The 13,432-nt window shown below is 31.8% G+C and overlaps 1 protein-coding gene across 11 annotated transcripts in view; it reads left to right on the top strand.

Annotated features, from left to right (window-relative positions):
• The window catches only part of LOC114870929 (inositol 1,4,5-trisphosphate receptor), a 30,909-nt gene extending 19,043 nt beyond the window's left edge, over positions 1-11,866 (top strand). For 3 of the 11 annotated variants that reach the window (XM_046287817.1, XM_046287818.1, XM_046287816.1), the window contains 26 exons: positions 45-180; positions 246-503; positions 1,019-1,033; positions 1,624-1,701; positions 2,432-2,552; positions 2,627-2,769; positions 2,872-2,907; positions 3,309-3,496; positions 3,556-3,667; positions 4,422-4,529; positions 5,829-5,946; positions 6,006-6,238; positions 6,308-6,742; positions 6,820-7,329; positions 7,386-7,535; positions 7,604-7,796; positions 7,864-7,986; positions 8,047-8,219; positions 8,292-8,456; positions 8,527-8,707; positions 8,791-8,883; positions 8,959-9,116; positions 9,183-9,348; positions 9,422-9,582; positions 9,652-9,813; positions 10,211-11,866. In XM_046287817.1, coding sequence (XP_046143773.1) covers positions 45-180; positions 246-503; positions 1,019-1,033; positions 1,624-1,701; positions 2,432-2,552; positions 2,627-2,769; positions 2,872-2,907; positions 3,309-3,496; positions 3,556-3,667; positions 4,422-4,529; positions 5,829-5,946; positions 6,006-6,238; positions 6,308-6,742; positions 6,820-7,329; positions 7,386-7,535; positions 7,604-7,796; positions 7,864-7,986; positions 8,047-8,219; positions 8,292-8,456; positions 8,527-8,707; positions 8,791-8,883; positions 8,959-9,116; positions 9,183-9,348; positions 9,422-9,582; positions 9,652-9,813; positions 10,211-10,291 — 4,297 coding nt within the window. In that variant the 3' untranslated portion in view covers positions 10,292-11,866. The remainder of the gene's footprint in view (positions 1-44; positions 181-245; positions 504-1,018; positions 1,034-1,623; positions 1,702-2,431; positions 2,553-2,626; positions 2,770-2,871; positions 2,908-3,308; positions 3,497-3,555; positions 3,668-4,421; positions 4,530-5,828; positions 5,947-6,005; positions 6,239-6,307; positions 6,743-6,819; positions 7,330-7,385; positions 7,536-7,603; positions 7,797-7,863; positions 7,987-8,046; positions 8,220-8,291; positions 8,457-8,526; positions 8,708-8,790; positions 8,884-8,958; positions 9,117-9,182; positions 9,349-9,421; positions 9,583-9,651; positions 9,814-10,210) is intronic. The other 8 variants (XM_029176208.2, XM_046287828.1, XM_029176201.2 and 5 more) reach the window with 7 other exon arrangements.
• The last annotated feature ends 1,566 nt before the right edge of the window (positions 11,867-13,432 follow it).

The raw sequence follows: 13,432 nt of genomic DNA, 5'->3' as shown, positions 1-13,432 counted from the left end.
TAATCTAATTTATTACATATATTTTATTTTAATATACATTTTAGGTACCATGTAGAGTTGGTTAAACTATTAGCCTGTTGCACAATGGGGAAGAATGTTAATACCGAAATCAAATGCCACAGTCTTTTACCATTAGATGATATCGTTGCTATGGTGTCACATCCAGATTGTATACCAGAAGTAAGTTCCTTGATTAGGAGTTCGGTTCTAATGACTTAATTATTTAAATGTATGTGTACTTACAGGTGAAAGAAGCATATATCAATTTTCTCAATCATTGTTATATTGATACAGAAGTTGAAATGAAAGAAATTTATACTTCAAATCATATGTGGTCCTTGTTTGAAAAATCTTTTATCGTAGACATGGGTATAATAGCAACGGCTACCCACGATCGTGAACACGCTGATATCGCTCTAGAAAATTATGTGACAGGTTGTCTAATGAATATCATTACGACGTTCTTTAGCAGCCCATTCTCAGATCAAAGTACTACAGTGCAGGTATTGTATTCGTCTTATACCTTGTCAAAAGTTCATCATTTTTATATGAATAGTTTTTCAAACAAATTTATAATGTAATTGGCGTAATTATAATTTCTATCACTGCAGAAATATGTTATAGAAATTTTTTTAAACTAATATCAATATTTATATGGTGGATATTGCACCTTTGTTTTTCAGACGTATAAGCACACTAATTTACAGATGTAACTAATTAACAAAAAGGAAGAACGATTTTTCTTCTAAGTGTATTTATGTAGTTTCAGAGCACAAATTTATTGTTTTTATATGCAATGTCACTTATGTTGATAACGCTTTTTTTTTAAATTATGTTGATTTACATTAGATTATACTTTTATTTTATCAATTATGTTTCATCAGTTTTCGCGCAATATAGAATGAATTAATAAAGAAAATAATTTTTCTTGTATTTAAAGATGTTAAAATTCAGTTAATCTGCGGTGTTTGTACACAATTTAAAATTCCATATTCGTTGTTTCATTACTTAACTGAAGTACATCAAAATGGAGGTAATTTGTAGAAAAGAATATGAGATTTTTAAGTTAGTTACAATTAGTACGATTTGTAGATTATAAGTATTTCTGTAAAAGTACTTATAGGAATAATAATCAAACTTTCAGATATCACAAGTACAAGTAAAATAAGCAGTCATATGATAGATATAAGTAACATAACTAACATGTACTTAATCTAACGCAGAAACCTATCCGAATATTCTATCATTTATTTGATCTGATAATTTCTTGGTTCTTGCTTTGCATGATGAACTTCATTAATTTACATTTATTTAGAAACCAAGTACATGTCACGACCGTTTGAGATCATTAGTATTTGATTAAAAAATACCATATTTTATTTTGTTCCTTATTTATTATTTCAATTTATTTATTTGCCTTATCATGATAAGCCAGAGTACATAATCAATTAATAACTACAGTGTTAATATATCTTTTTTGATGTGTGCTTGGTAATTGGTGATTGCATCAGCGGCATGTTCTGTGTTTTTGGCATGCAACACCTGGCCTTCTTTGACTCATCAACATTGGTTTACTGGGTCTGGGTGCTGGGTCTATATGGTGGTGGGTTGATTTACTAATAGAAACATCTCCACGAGGCTAGACTTTATTGGAGCATCAAGGAGAGTGACCGGAATACTGATAATAATCTTACTGGCTATGTGAGTACTTAAAAAAAAATGCTCTGTCTATTATGAGCACTTGTAAATAACACTTGAAATACTAATATGAAAAAATCAGAAAATATTTGGGTTTGAAGTTTCAAATTAAAACAAGTGGTTTCTAACAATGTTATTTGGTGTAGATATACGGTATATGTTATATCATAAAATTAAAATGTTTTATTGTAAATACTTTCATTGTAAATACACGTGTTTATGTGTAATTCAATAACGCAGGTATATACAAACAAAATAATTAGAAACATAAGCACAAATGTGCTTTATTGATATTAGATTGGTTTACAGTATTCTTCTTTAAAATTCTATGTCTTTATGGGAAGTTATACTAACATACTCACTGTCTTCAATGAATGAAACAAGCTATCTATTTAAACTTTCTCAAGTACTAACCATAGGATCTTAATTATAATTGGGATATCCTTTTATATCTATCTTTTTTTATTTCATGCAGCATGAGTCTGTGATTTAATATCTACAGAAAAGTTTCCTTATACGAATTGCTTGGCAATGAGTGTGTTATATGAAATGCAAAGTAACAGAATCAGTAATAAATAAATAAATGCTTAATTCTCAAGACTTAAACTAAATAGGATAATGATGTTACAGTATATTCTTCTTTGGAAATAATACTTTTAACTTGATTATTTTAGCTTCTTGAATTAGTAGTTTCATAACAATATTAAATGGTGTTTAAATTTTTTTAAAACAGACACGGCAGCCTATTTTCGTTCAGTTGCTTCATGCAGGTTTTAAAGTTTCACAATGTTCATGGCTAAATGCCGGTCAAAGATTCAATGTGGAAAATTGTATACGAACATTGTCAGAAGTAGGTGAGTAAACGTTTCTCATAAATTAAAATTGTACCATTTTATAAATAAAAAATAAACTCTGTTTTCATTGTCAGCCAAAGGCAGAGGTATAGCTATACCAACTGACTTGGAAAGTCAAGTTGCTTCTATGTTCAATAAAGCTGCAATGCTTAGTAGACAAACAAGTAAATGGCTTCAGGCTGCGAAACAACCAAAAATAGAACGCACACAAAGTCAGGTAATAATAAACGTTGATTAAAAATTATTTGGGATTTCATCAATTTTTCTATTAAACCTGTTATAATAATGAATATTACTGACATAATCTCTGAATACATAGAGTGATTTAATTTGTGAGGAAGATAGTAAAACTGAGGTAAAAATTATTCACAAATCTCTGCACTTAACTAATTTGTTATAGCTGTAGTATAGTGTAGGAAAATGAGTAGTGTAGTAAATGTTCAAAGATACATGTCGAGTGCAACGTAGGCCTTTCATAATTAATTAAGAATAAATGTAAGAGGAGAATCTTCCTTGATCTTTGGAAAATTCTGGGAGAGCCTAAGTTGCACTCGACCGTACAATTAGGATTAATACACTTAATATACTGCAAAAATTAAACAAAATCAAAATATTTTTTTTATGCTTAAAAATAATATCTTTTTAGTTTCTTAGCAATCATTATGTTTCATAGCATTTGCTTATATAATTAACTTACATTATAGGAAAAATACTTATATGTATATGATCATTATTGAACAATGTATTTTTATTTAGCTAATGCGTTTGGATCGCAGTATCATAGAAGGCTTACAAGATATAGTATCATTATTGGAAGAGCAATTGAAACCACTAGTTCAATCAGAATTGTCCTTATTAGTGGACATACTCTACCGACCAGAATTACTGTTTCCAGCAGCGAGTGATGCTAGAAAAAGATGTGAAAATGGTGGATTTATAAAAAGGTAAATAAATTGTTATAATTAAGTATATTTTAAATGATAATTTTTCAATTGTTCTTTAGATTAATCAAGCATACCGAAAAATTACTAGAAGAGAAAGAAGAGAAATTATGCGTGAAGGTGTTGAGAACACTCAGGGAAATGATGGCTATTGATCCTGAATATGGAGAAAAAGTGAGTTCTATAGAATCGTGCTTTGCATGGAGTTACAAGAATCATTCATATGAAAAAGATTCACGACATTGTGGAAAAGGGCATTCAGTTGTTTCCGACAAAACGTTACTGATATTAATTAGTAGTGACAAATCCTTTAGGCATGCTTAACATTTACTAATCGCTTTGATATCTGAATAATGAATATTTTGGAATGCGATGGTAATGGCTGTTTTATAATGAACAAATATGCAATAATTCTCGTATTTTTCGAAGCTTATAAAAGTGCATTTCAGTACAGCAATAATGTGTGCTTATGTACCATTTCAAAGATGATGTTTCATGATAGTACTAGCGCTTTAACGATGATAAATTCAGAATCACTTTTGAGAGCATGCCTTTTCTTAAACTAGGATTTGCTACTATTAATTAGCACCGCACCTCGTACAACTGATTAAATATATATTACTGTTTCAAGTTCTAGCTGAACCTGAATTAACAAAAATTTGTGTCTCCACATGTATCCATTTGTACTTTACATGTTTGTTGAAAAGCTAAATGCCCATATGTTATCCGCACACTTTAGATGAACAAGTACGCGGTTAAAAGATTTTTTATTTGGAACTCTAAATGCAAACGAGATAAAGTATAATAAACTTTATGAGTGTATACTATTAAAAAAAAAAAAAAAAAAAAAAAACATAAAATAACAATGGGTGAGTAGGTTTAGTAGAATAGAAATGTAGGTAAAGATGTTTTCATGCTGCAAACGAAGATCGAAGGTGTCTCGGAAGAAGAAGAAACCGAACAGAAGAACGAGTCACAAAGTGGAACAGGCTCTGTTGATGAGCCTGAACCTCGTCAAATGACTCAACAAGAGCGGGTAAAAATTAAAGTAGATAAGAACGGTAATTTGTGGGCACAACGTATATAAATTGGCAACATGAATTTTACTTATATTACTGAGAACTTATTTCACCGTCACTCTATCGTTAATTATTATGTATTTGTATAAGTTCTCTTATATCAAATATTTTTCATTGTTGTATAACTATATACACATTTATGAAATATCAGATATTTTCAAACCACACAAACCACACATTCTCTAGTAGTTGCTTGTAGTATCAAGATTATATCATAAATTTCATGAAATTTGCTTAAATAAAATACATAATGTACGTTGTGTAGGTATACTATGCATGTGCTTGATGAATTTTATTATATTCACTTTAATTCATTCCTTATTCTATCATCTTATTATATCTTCTTAATAAATATAAGTATAATATAGGTATATGACCTCGTCTTTTTAAATAGAAGATTATTATTTGTTTTACTTCAATATAAATAATTAGACATTTAAGTAAGTATTTGTATAAGTTGAATGATTTCAACTGAATTATGATTTTGTGAATCATAATTTCTGATTAATTTTCAATTATTATTTTACTTAGTGTAAAATATTTTTTTAAGTACAATTCCAGTATGGGCATAGAGTTTAGAAAATAGTATAATATTTAAATATGTACATATATATATATTTTTATTCCAGATAGAGTGTACCAATACGTCTGTAGATCTTTCTTACTACGTATATAACACACATTTTCAATAGTAATAGGGATAGCAATGTAGAATTTAGTAATAGAATTATATTTTCAATATTTCTCCTTATGCAATTTCTTAATATTGATATTATTGGTTGTAAAGGTACTACAAGTGTACTGTTAGTAAAGTCATTGACTTTCCTGATCTGAAATATTTAATTATTTTTCAACACATAATATATGAAATCAATGTGTGATTTCTAGTTAATTCTTTCCATTTATTCTCAAATTTTGAATTTTAATGTTGTGCATTTTTCAAAGTATAATATTCATAGTTTAAGTGTTCTCTTCTATTTTATTCACACATGTATGTATAAATTAATCTAATCAACAGATTATAAATTGCACAAATTTTTCACACTACTTTGATGCACAAAGTATGTAAATACACAGTTTCATTACTTCTATTATTAAAGTAATAATTAGGCTGATACTACATATGATGCACTGGTACTCCCTTTCAAACATATTGAACTTTTTATCAATTTTTTCCGCACGATGTATTGGTACATCTCAGTTAATCAAAATGCGTTCCATTTTATCAATTTCTGTTTCTTCTCCTTCTTCCACAGGGAGATGCATTAAGGCACAATCTCTTGACTCGCTACTTTGGGAAATCTTTTATTCAGAAACCAGAAAACATAGAAATTGGAGTTGCTCATATAGCTCCAATCACTCATGGACCAGGAGGTATAAATTGATTTTGTAAAAATTAATTATAGAAGATAATAATGTATAATCTTTTGCAGCCAAACTGTTAAGTCGTGCAGGCCGCACGCTGCATGAAATTCAGAGTCATCTTGACCGTGAAGGCGCATCAGATTTAGTAGTGGAATTAGTAATTAAGAGCGTACACTCTCCAAGTATATTCGTGGAAGCTATAGAACTTGGTATTGCATTGTTAGAAGGAGGAAATCCTATTATACAGAAGAGTGTGTTCAATAAATTGATGGGTGGCGATTTAAGTCAATCATTTTTCAAAGCAAGTTATTCTCTATATATTATATTGTAGATTTTATGCGAGCAAATAATTTAAACAATGCAATTATAGGTATTTTATGACAAGATGAAAGATTCACAGCAGGAAATTAAATCTACGGTTTCGGTAAACACTTCAGACATAGCAGCTAAGGCTCATGAAGACAAGGAGCAGAGCAAGGAAATGGAGAAAATATCAAAGAAACGTACTTCAGGAAAACCTAATGGAATTGTGATAACAGATGAATTGAGAGAAGAATTAAATCAAGCAGCAACGTCTACTGTTCAAGCATATGCAAATGTGCGAAATCTTGCATCCGGTGAAGATGCAACGAACAATGCAGCCCTTGGAAATGCATTGGAAGATATGATAGCTGAAAAATTGGAGAGGCATCGTGGTGGAACGACAGAAAGGGACGAGGGGCAGTTGAGTATAAAAGTTTTAGTAATGCAACCGATATTACGTTTCCTGCAACTATTGTGTGAAAATCACAATCGTGATTTACAGGTAATTATTTTAAGTTCTTCAATAGTATATTTCTTTCAATGGTATGGTAATATTAAAACGTCCAATTTATTTTATAGAATTTCCTGCGTAATCAAAATAACAAGACCAACTTTAATTTAGTATCTGAAACGCTCATGTTCTTGGACTGCATCTGTGGTTCAACTACTGGTGGATTAGGCTTATTAGGATTGTACATAAATGAGCAGAATGTTGCGTTAATTAATCAGACTTTAGAGACCTTGACAGAGTACTGTCAAGGGCCATGCCACGATAATCAGAATTGTATCGCGACTCACGAATCCAATGGATTAGATATAATAACTGCCTTAATTTTGAACGATATCAATCCTTTGGGAAAAACTAGGATGGATTTAGTGTTAGAGTTGAAAAATAACGCTAGTAAATTATTACTAGCTATAATGGAGAGCAGAGGTGATAGTGAGAATGCAGAAAGGATTATGTACAACATGAATCCAAAACAATTAGTTGATGTTGCATGTCGAGCATTTCATCAAGAATCTTTGGATGATGATGGCGACATTGATGATTCCTCAACGGATGGTGAAGAAGGAGTATCACCCAAAGAAGTAATATAGTTTTTATATATCAAAATATCTTGATACTCATTATTAATTCATTTTAGGTTGGACACAATATCTACATTTTATGCCACCAATTAGCACAACACAATAAAGAGTTGGCGTCGATGTTGAAGCCTTCTGAACTAAGCAATGCAGATCCAAAAGTTAACAAAGCATTGCAATACTATGCAACTCACACAGCTCAGATAGAGGTGCAGCATTAATACTCACATTCATTCAACAATAATTTTGTATTTATAAAACCATAAATTCCTTTCAGATTGTTAGAAATGACAGAACACTGGAACAGATTGTGTTCCCAATTCCCGAAATCTGTGAACTTATTACTCTAGACACGAAGATCAAAGTATTGAACACTACAGAACGCGATGATCAGGGATCAAAGGTTTCTGATTTCTTTGAAAGAACAGAGGATATGTTCAATGAAATGAAGTGGCAGAAGAAACTTAGGGGTATGGTATTTTATGGCTTATAAATTTTAAAGTTATTCAATCTAAATATATTATTTTTTATTTACAGGACAACCAGTACTATTTTGGATGAGTAGTTACATGTCTTTATGGAGCAATATTTTATTTAACTGTGCAGTACTCATAAACCTTATCGTAGCTTTCTTTTACCCGTTTGTGGATTCTGTGCCTAGTAAGTTCCTTATAGAAATTTAATAAGAAAGAATGTATAAGCATTTTTTTGTTATTTCAGAATTAAGTTCACACCTGTCTGCTCTCATTTGGACAGTAATGCTTTCATCAGGTGTTATCGTCATTACGCTACCACGGGAATCAGGTATAAGAACTCTGGTAGCTTCAACAATACTACGATTAATATTTTCTATAGGACCAGAACCAACGTTATGGTTGCTCGGTTTTGTCACGGTAAATTTACAATCCATAAATCGAAAATACATTTTCATAGGACCCTTGTCTATAATGAATATGCTTTTTCAGGTTGTATTAAAAGTTGTACATCTAATAAGCATTATAGGTAATCAAGGCACATTGACGAAAAGCTTAGAACAAATAGTGACGAACGTTGAAATTCTGTATCATATATCGTACCTTATATTTTGTGTTCTTGGAATTTGTATGCATCCATTTTTCTACTCAGTTTTAGTAAGTGTTGGAATATTAACTTATTTATGTTAAATAAAACAATGTATTATTAAACTATTTATATTTGCAGCTGTTTGATGTAGTATATCGGGAAGAAACGTTGCTCAATGTAATCAGATCTGTTACAAGAAATGGAAGATCCATTATACTCACTGCTGTATTGGCATTAATTTTAGTTTACATGTTTTCTATCATTGGATTCATGTTCTTTAAAGATGACTTCTTAGTGACTGTTGATGAAGATATTGTGTGTAAGTAGCTGTTTCAACATTATGTTGTATGGTATTTCTAGTGTTGGTAGATTTATTATATCTATTATTTATATTAATTGTAGCATCATATACCAAAGGAAGCACAGAAACGTGTGATGCTGCGGGTAGTGAAAAATGTGAGGCAACAGAAACTGTATCTCGATATATTCGCGAAGGTATTTCATATTTTTGCAACTTAAACTCTTTTGATTAAATACAATAAATAGACTGACACCTTTTTAATTATACAGTTAACGAAAAAGATAGTCGATCAGAAGTAATTAACATTGGTGGAGAACTGAAGGAACGAGCATGCGATTCACTGGTGATGTGTATTGTCACAACTTTAAACCAAGGTTTAAGAAATGGCGGTGGCATTGGAGATATTTTACGAGCACCTTCCAGTACTGTAAGTATATACATAAAAAAAGGTGAGACATGACTATCATTAATATTAATGTTAATCATTTTTCAGGAACCCTTGTTTGTTGCTAGAGTTGTGTACGACTTGCTATTCTTCTTCATTGTAATAATTATTGTTCTGAATCTCATCTTTGGTGTTATCATTGATACATTTGCTGATCTTAGATCAGAGAAACAGCAAAAGGAATTGATTTTGAAGAACACTTGCTTTATTTGCGGTACATATATTTAATTTTTAATTGTATCTACACGTTTTCATTATTGTTAGTATTTACAATATTTCTTTCACAGGACTAAATAGATCATCCTTTGATAATAAAACGGTGTCGTTCGAGGAGCATGTTAAACACGAACACAATATGTGGCATTATCTGTATTTCATCGTTTTAGTGAAAGTGAAAGATCCCACTGAATTTACAGGGCCTGAGTCTTACGTGTACGCTATGGTGAAGGTAATAGTCCATGGAGCTTCAAAAAATTGAACCGTGCTTTAACTTTTAAGCTCTGTGTACTTTTTACAGGACCGGAATCTTGATTGGTTTCCAAGATTAAGGGCCAAGTCATTGGCAGCTGACGAGGGAGAGGGTGAACAAGTAGAATTAAGAAGCTTACAGTCTCAGTTGGAATCCACGCAATGTTTGGTGAAATGTTTGTCACAACAACTTACCGAGCTTCGTGATCAGGTAAATCATTCAACATTGTTCTTAAGCATTGGTGTAGCTAGGACATTTTTCTGTAGTGAGCCAGGACCTTTAGAAATTTTGGAATTGTAGAATCTTAAAACTTTAGAATGGTGAGGGAGGCAGTTCACATTTTAGGAAAAAGGCAGGCCCACTATTGGGGCCCCAGAAATCTTGGCCTCTGCCAATTAATTTTTTTTTTTTTTTTTTTAACGTGGGGAAATCTTGCATAAGACACCCCCGCCCCAACAGGGCGGGGGTAGTGTCGGATTCTTACCGACTAAAACCCCACGGCGGTACAAATTCAAATGAACATACCAAAGCACCCTTGCCTCCACCTAGTTACTCCGATGCTCGTAATCATATTTCAATAATATCCGTTAACATGTTTAATCATTAGATGACGGAGCAACGAAAGCAGAAGCAACGGTTGGGCCTTTTGAATTCTGCGACCGCATTGTTACAGACCGTACCGACGTAAATAAGTACATTTGAAAAATTTATTTTTAATCATCCACGAATCTCAATTTGATACTCCGATGTAATATTTAATGGATAAGTTTGTGTGTTCTTAAGAAGCATTTAAAGACACCCGGGAAAGAAGTATCATGAAAATAACACAATGCATTTGTGTAGGTTTGTTCCTAATTTCAGAGTAAATAATTTTCATACGATAATAAGAATTGATTTTACTAAGAATAACATTAATTTTGCTTGTTTTATATTAGATAGAGAAATCACATTGTAAATTGTGTTAGTCTTGTCACTTTTAGTCTTGTCTAAATAAGTTTACTTGGTACGTGTTACTTAACTTTTAACGATTGTGCAAAATTCAGTAGTACCATGGTAATTTTAATCTTTATGCGAATAAGCAACCGAATGCACGCATGGAAGTACGATATACTATGAATGTAACATATCTGAAGTTCTTATCGAGGTTTTAATATTTCTGCAACCTGTTTGAAACAGGTCTTTAAGAATGTTGAAGCTTTTATCCATGTAATGGATTTGTAAAATAAATGTCTGATATTTCACTTGATACATTAGTAAGTTCGTTTCGTTCGTTGTGTCTATAGACTTTTACGTTTGTAAAATAGGCATAATCTTACAGTAATCACATTATTTACTCATATTTTAATTGGTGATAATAATTGAATTTAGATATGTAAATCGTGTGCGTGTAAGTTTTACAAAAAATCAGGTTAGATATTGAGAATTTGTTTTATTACTTTCTTTATTACAAATCTATGTATTACAAAGAAATTATCTATTTGTTTATAAATTCTTAAACAGTTGGGTATTATCCAGTTACTTCATGAATGAAAAAAGCAATAGAGAATAAGTGAAAGAGCGATTGACAATTAAATGTTATAGAATTTTACAGTTGTCTATTTTCCTGATGTCTGATGCCAGTAGATAGATAAACCGACGATAGAGTAAAATGAAGAAAGAATGTGGATACGCGATTCAGATCCTTATATCATTAATCGTAGATATTTATAGTAAATCAATGTCAATAAATATCGTTATTTAGTTCTATGCAAATAGGCGAACATTAAGAGATAATCTTTATATTTGAAGTATATTCAATGGAAATATATTTAAGCTGTTATTCACTATGCACCAAAAAGCATTCTTGAGTATCGTAGAGGATTATGCTTTTTGTTCATCGACATATATCTTCCACCAATATGTTGATCTTAAATGATGTTCAACATCCTTGTCTCTCTCTCTGTAACATTTATACATATATGTACGTTGATAATTTTTGTTTTTAACAGCGAAACTATATGTAATGTATATACGCATACATCTTATTGGATGTTATTCACATTTTCGTGACTCGTACATATTAAGAATACAACAATAAAAATTGTTGTTTCCTTCTGTGCCAACTTTACCAGATGTTTATTATGAGTTGTTATTTAAGATTTTCATCGTACATTCGAAAGAAATGGATTACCTCTAGATGTACATGTTTCATCTTCCAATTGTAAAATGTATAAATAATAGATTGTATTCAAACTTGTATGTGAATAAATTGTTCTTTTTTTATCAAACCGGCTTTTCTATAACAGTTCAGCATTGATAAAAAGTTATATCTAGCTAATCTTGAACTCTATAAATTAGGCGCTTCGCGCTAAAGCGCGCCAGTTTGTCTTCGGACGTCGAAGAAGAAGGAGGTATACGTCGATTTTCTACCGCAGCGCCATCTATACAAAAGTGGAGCAAACTACTCAACAATGTACCGATTGATCTTCTGAAACGTTGTGGGGTGATGGTAATGCAGGCTTTCCATGAGCCAGAAGGGACTACCCCTAAATCACTTTAACCCCACAGCCCTTGTATATTGAATCCCATATAGCACTGCATCTTCCACATCATTCCTCCCTTACACCTCCATATCCCTTACATCTCCGTATTCCATACATCCCTGTATCCTTTACATACTTGCATCCCTTATACTCCAACATCTCTTATATTTCTGCATCCTTTATACTCCAGCAACCCTTACATCCCTGCATACCTCTCATCCCTGCAAACCTTATAATAAATATATTACAAATATAATAATATATTCATGGCCACTGGTTCGAGTACAGGTAAGTAAAGGTAAGTAAAGGTAAGTAAAGGTAAGTAAAGGTAAGTAAAGGTAAGTAAAGGTAAGTAAAGGTAAGTAAAGGTCATTCAAGGTCATTCAAGGTCATTCAAGGTCATTCAAGGTAAGTGAAGATAAGCAAAGATAAGTAGAGATAAGTAAAGGTCATTCAAGGTCATTCAAGGTCATTCAAGGTCATTCAAGGTAAGTGAAGATAAGCAAAGATAAGTAGAGATAAGTAAAGGTCATTCAAGGTCATTCAAGGTCATTCAAGGTCATTCAAGGTCATTCAAGGTCATTCAAGGTCATTCAAGGTCATTAAAGGTAAGTGAAGATAAGCAAAGATAAGTAGAGATAAGTAAAGGTCATTCAAGGTCATTCAAGGTCATTCAAGGTCATTCAAGGTAAGTGAAGATAAGCAAAGATAAGTAGAGATAAGTAAAGGTCATTCAAGGTCATTCAAGGTCATTCAAGGTCATTCAAGGTAAGTGAAGATAAGCAAAGATAAGTAGAGATAAGTAAAGGTCATTCAAGGTCATTCAAGGTCATTCAAGGTCATTCAAGGTAAGTAAAGATAAGTAGAGATAAGTAAAGGTCATTCAAGGTCATTAAAGGTCATTAAAGGTAAGTAAAGGTAAGTAAAGGTAAGTAAAAGTAAGTAAAGGTAAGTAAAGGTAAGTAAAGGTAAATAAAGGTCATTAAAGGTCATTAAAGGAATGTAAGGGATGCAGTAATGTAACGGATGCAGTGATACAAAGAATTCAGGGTTGTAAGGCATGCGGATATGTAAGGGGTAAGGAAATGTAAGGGATACACTGATATACGGTCGGGCCTTGTGTGGCCCTCAAAGACAAAAGAAAATAATAAATAACTGGGAAGGGTGATCCGTGGCCCATGAAGGCGGATACAATAATAAATAACTTGGATCAAATAATAAATAAAAGGGATTACCATCAACATGCGTTAGAATGTTGCAATGCGAAGTGTTTTATACAGCAGATGGCGCTCTGCGCCAATTCAAGA

This window comes from Osmia bicornis, chromosome 1 (assembly GCF_907164935.1).
Source record: "Osmia bicornis bicornis chromosome 1, iOsmBic2.1, whole genome shotgun sequence".
NCBI lineage: Eukaryota > Metazoa > Arthropoda > Insecta > Hymenoptera > Megachilidae > Osmia > Osmia bicornis.
This window is presented reverse-complemented; position numbering and strand designations above follow the sequence as displayed.